This window comes from Gavialis gangeticus, unplaced genomic scaffold (assembly GCF_001723915.1).
Source record: "Gavialis gangeticus isolate Ggan-Ray unplaced genomic scaffold, GavGan_comp1, whole genome shotgun sequence".
In the NCBI taxonomy this organism is placed as follows: domain Eukaryota; kingdom Metazoa; phylum Chordata; order Crocodylia; family Gavialidae; genus Gavialis; species Gavialis gangeticus.
In genome coordinates this window covers 77,161,311-77,166,744 of record NW_017729024.1, presented here as the reverse complement: position 1 = coordinate 77,166,744, position 5,434 = coordinate 77,161,311, and the positions used below count along the sequence as shown (strand labels likewise).

The 5,434-nt window shown below is 39.5% G+C and overlaps 1 protein-coding gene across 2 annotated transcripts in view; it reads right to left on the bottom strand.

Annotated features, from left to right (window-relative positions):
* The window catches only part of DCP2 (decapping mRNA 2), a 26,956-nt gene that overhangs the window by 8,946 nt on the left and 12,576 nt on the right, over window positions 1-5,434 (bottom strand). For both annotated transcript variants that reach the window (XM_019517271.1, XM_019517270.1), the window contains exons 2-4: window positions 4,759-4,910; window positions 3,094-3,221; window positions 2,528-2,626 (exon numbers count right to left, since the gene is read on the bottom strand). In XM_019517271.1, the coding sequence (XP_019372816.1) occupies window positions 2,528-2,626; window positions 3,094-3,221; window positions 4,759-4,910 (379 nt within the window). The remainder of the gene's footprint in view (window positions 1-2,527; window positions 2,627-3,093; window positions 3,222-4,758; window positions 4,911-5,434) is intronic.

Below are 5,434 nucleotides of genomic sequence, written 5' to 3'. Positions count from 1 at the left end.
GAGCACACCCCAAAGTAGTGGGCAAATCTGGTAACAGTTATGGTTTGAGTTCTTTGCAACAGAATAATTGCTCAATTATTTTTCTGCAGTCAACAAACAAGTAAACTAAGAGCCAGTATTTTCCAAGGGGGCCCTGGAGTCTAAAAAATGTTGAGAACCACCAATATAGAGACATTGAAGGAAGAAAGCAACAGTATTCCATGAATACAGAAAAACCATTCTGTAAAACAGAATGAAAGAATAAAGGCAGAAAGAGCAAAATCAGCTACTCATCCCACATTTCTCAGAAGTAGAGAATGACTAAGTAAAGATATACTATCATCTATACCAGATAAATTGTCAGAAGCCAAAAAGCATGCAAGAGAAAGACTGCTTAGCCCAGGGGTATCAAACATCTGGGCCTGTATGCCAGGTGAGTAAAGCGGGACCAGTCCAAGGGCCAGACTGGGCCTACAGATCCCTCAGATCCAGTGCATGCGGTGCCCATTCTGAGACCTATGCCACATGAGGTGCCCACCCCAGCCAGTCTGAAATCCATGTAGCACACAATGTTCCCCTGGACTGGTCTAGAACTGTGCTGCATGTGTCGTGGATGTGCAGCACAGGTCCTGGACCAGATGAAGTGCATGCCACATGCAGCATGAATCCCAGGTACTGCATGTGGAGCCAGCCTAACAAGGCACATGGGTCAACTCAGACATCAACATCAGGGGCCAGATGATAGGCTTCCACAAGCCAGGAGTGCCCCGTGGGCCAGATCTTTGATACCTCTTGGCAGGCCGTTTCCTTGGGGAAAAGATATGCATTAGAAAAATGCACCAATCTCCCCTTTATGGGGAAAAAAAGCATATTTTTTATCTTATCCTCTCAAGCTCTATGCTGCAGTTGCACAATCTCATAACTATAACCACTGTTCTCCCCTCTCCTTATCTAACTTTCCAAGCCATGTTTTCGACTGGTTTGTTCTAGTGCATTACTGTACTTTCTTCTTATGTGTTTTTCTAAGTGTTGTAAGTAATATTCTGCCTCGGGGTCAAAAACCTAAAGCTTGTGAGAAGGAACATGGGGCTTCAGCTGTAGTTGCCACCATGAAGAAGTAACAATGACAAAAAGTGGTGACAGCAATAACTGGGTCCTAGCTCCCACTCACCTGCCTGCCTCTGACCTGAACTGAGCCATTCTGGCCCATAACCTGAAAAGGCTGCACACAGCTGTTCTACACTGACACATATCTAAACTGGATGTGAAGTGCTGGAACTGGATTATATTACAGATTGAAACAATACATTAAACACAGCCAGATCTTATTTTTCTCCTTACCTGAAGCTTCCAATGTCCTCTCAAACAGCTCGTGTAAATTGGAGGATACCTTCAGAAAATTAGAAATAAGGAGCCATCCCCTAACCCACAACAGGTATACTTAGAAAGCAATGAACTCCAAGAAACTCGTTCAACCCAGACAGGAAATCAAATGCTTTTTACTACCTTCTTTTGGCATCTCCCAATACCTCCAAGTGAGAGTTTATTACCCCCGTCTTTACATAAGTAAAGATAAAAATTGGACACAAAATTATCCAAGCCACTTTTACATCCAGATGCAGTGTGCTCCTGGCTTTCTGCAACAGTAAATTCCACAGGCAGGTTATGCACCATAGCTTTCTATTTTACGTGTCACTGATCACGGCCCTTTGTTTCTATAATAGGGAAGAGCATAAAAAGCTGGAACTGTTCATGCATTTTACCATAATAGTGTACTTTTCCCTTAACACCAACTTTTTAAGTGACAACCCCAGACTGTGCAGAAATACCAAAAAGTCTTCTGTCATCTTAATTTGCCACACAAATATATTCTTTTTATGTAAGACGACAGTCTTCTAGAAGTACATGTCTAAAATTTCTATCCCCAAGGCAGCTGGGCAAACTTGTATTGAATCACTACCACAAAAAAAACAGACTCTTACATTCACTCATTTTTATTCATTTTCCAAATTGGATCCTCATTTTACTTTTGACGTACATTTCTCTTCCACTGGTCATTCCAAGAAGTTTTTACATTTCAGTTCCTTCTTCACAAATTGGTATCAAGGAAAAGAGATTAATTTTACATCACCAGACAACTAATCCAAAGAACCAGAGCAGCTAGGGACTTTCTAGACACCCAAATCAATAATTACCAGGCCAACCTGACAGATTTAACTGATGTTCCAAAAGGTGAAAAAGTTACTTGCTGACCCTAACAACAATCAAGATACAGAGCAATCAAAAAATTTCAAGAACACATTAATTTCAAGCCCTGACTTTACACTGGGCACAGACTTTTGATTCCTACAGCTGACAGCAGAAGGAATAAAATGCTTACAGCAGCCATATTCCAAAGCAGAAGCTTTCTGTAAAAAGGCATAATGGAATTGCTTTTGAACTTGCACTAATATCCTACTCAGCATGAACAAGGACAACTACTGCTAAATTACTTGTGCACCTTAATTTACAAGTAAGGAAAATTAAAGCAATCATACATGGAGCTCACCTCTCGAGCAGCACAGTCATGTGGAGCCTCTTCTTTATTTACTTTCCCTTTTGGAAATCCCCAGCCAGATTTTGCTAAATATCCCTGAACCAACAGTACCTGCAGAAAATGAAGACAACAGTCAGATACCCATTAATCTCACTGCTTTGTCTTAATCTCAAAAACAATGCTTTGGAGGGACCCTCATAAGTTCATTTTCAGTAGTTCACCCACAAGGTTGGCGAAGGTTAGGCAAAGAGTTATCAACTCTATTATTTTTATCATATAACGTTTTGGCAAAATTTGGAAAGAAAAGGACCATGCACCAGCTGCCTCTGGTACACAGATAGTAAGAACACTCCCACTTCCTAACACTCCTGCAAAAAAGAGAAATCTACACAAACATAATGATAGGAATGTGACAAAAATCCTGCTGTATTCTGACACCTTTATCTATGATCCTCAGACTGAAAATGTTTTTTTCCCCCCAAAACAAAAAATGCTGGTGTTAGTTAAAGCCTAGTTAACATCCCCCACAGTTACCCCCATCTTGTACAAACCACTTCACAGATTGGCTTCAAACTTACATTTTCAAGTGTCTCATCAAGAATAATTGCACCATAGGTTGGCACTCCCATTTTATATTCCTTCCACTCATCTAAAACCTTTTGCACATCTTCACCTTGAGGCAGTAAAAAAGGGCAATGATTGAAGAGTAAAGAAACATGTCAAGGAAATTAATGCTTAACCTGAACTCATATCTCACACATACGTACAGATCTACCCAAAATAAATTGTTACAACTACTACTATCTATATGGAATAGGGTTTTGTTCTTCTAGATGTCTCTCAGGTTTATTTGAAGCTGAAGTCATACAAACAATCCAATATTACATTACATCCTACAAGTTGAGGAGGCACATAAGTGCTTTACTATTCTAAGACAAGCTACTTAGAAAAAGTTTAATTAAAAATGGTATAATTTTATAAACTTTAAACAAACAGAAGTAGCCCAACTGGAGCTAAAAAGCAAATTTCTTACCAATCTAAAAGCAAGTTACGCCAAAGAGATGATCCCGTTCTAAACCTATATTTGCAAAGAAAGCACATATCATGGATCAACATGGATACATCTGCTCCCCACAGCAGCTAGCCAAACCACTACCTAGAATCCATCCTTAATCAGTTGAGCTCAAGAATATTTTAATTCTGATTAAATCACTATCTGAGTATCTACTTAAACACACCTGGCAGTCTTTACTGGCTCATTAACTGACCCAAAAAAACCTACAACTAGATAGCATGCTGTACTGTTCTTATGGATAAGGCTCTCCAAACAATCTGTAAAATCAACACGCAATCATACTGCTTTTCTTTCTAATAAAAAGCCCTGTATCAGTGTACAAAAAAAGTACTAAGCCAGGACTTGTATGGAAAATATAAATCATATACAGTGAGTACACACTATCCATAAAGTTACATTTCCTACTTATTACCCCACAATTATTCAAGGAATACATTTGTTTTATGGCACTAGGATATTCCCAGAAGTAGGGTAACATGAAAGACTCGCCCATCCCCAATATCATAAAAATCAGATCAGCTTACAAAGTTTATTTTCAATTACCAGCATTTCAAACCCACAAGCAGCTGACCATAAAAATCAAGCACCAGGTTTTCTACCCTGGGAATCACCACCATTAAGTATTATGGAAGTCAGGGCCAGATCTTCCACTCTTATGTAAAAGTATATGGGAAGAAGAAAAACATCTCTACCAGATACTACCACAGAATTTACTCTGCAAAATTCCCCTTCAAGGAAGAAAGGGTACAGCATTCAAAGTCTGTAAGTTCAAAGGATCAGCAGAGAAAGCAGAGGCCAACTGCATGGATTCATCAGGAACACAAGCTGCAGTTGGGACTGGTATACAATTATGGGGAATACACCATCTCCAAATAGGCACAGCCAGAGTTTACATTGCTTCTAGCAGTGTCAATGTGCATTTCAGCTTCTCCATGAAATCCATCATGTTAGGAAAGAAATATGCCACGGAGAGCACTCTTAAGCTTTCCTTGACCGTTGCTGAACACTGCAGTACTTTGACAGGAACAAACAGTAGGAATTTTAACAGAACCTATTTTTTTCTTCACTATGTTGTACTGACAGCGATTTTAAGAATAAATCTCATAGCTATACTTCAGGGCACATTTTATACACAAACACTAAAATGACAAACAAATACAAAGGATATCAGCTTTAGCAAAATCTCTTATCCCACACTGAGGTAATCCTGGTGTGTTCTGCATGTAGAAATCCAAGTAAAACCAATGGGCAAGTTCAATCTGAAAGCACACTCTGATCGCATTGTCTCTCTCCTCACTTGGGATGTGCAAAATAAATCGGCTGGAAAAGGAAAATTTAATTAACAAAATGCACACACAGAAGTTTAAGAAATATTTCTAACAAGCAAAATGCATTACACCAGCAGCTTTAAACAACAATTTATAGGACTTTGGCAATAGATATATTCCTGGTGGTCTGTGATGGCTAGAAAATTATATTCAGAAATTTACTTTTAGGAATTGGTTTGTAGGTAAAAGTAGATATTGTATTAGAAAAATGGTCCAGGAGAATGGCAAGGGGTAGCTTGTTTCTAAAAGCCTGTTTGTGACAAAGTTTCACAGTCTTCAAAGCAGACACTGTGCCTGAGGCTAACAGACAAGTGGGCATACACACCCTGGGAAATTAAAAACATCCAAACAGCATCCGAAACATAAGATAGGCTTGCCACATTGGAGCTAGGTCACAGGGACCAGCTGCAGACCCCTGGGATTCCCAGTTTTGGCGGACAGACCAAATTAGAAGCCTGGGGCATGCCCAAATTAAGACACTGGTAAATTACCAAACTAAGATGTGTGCATGTGATG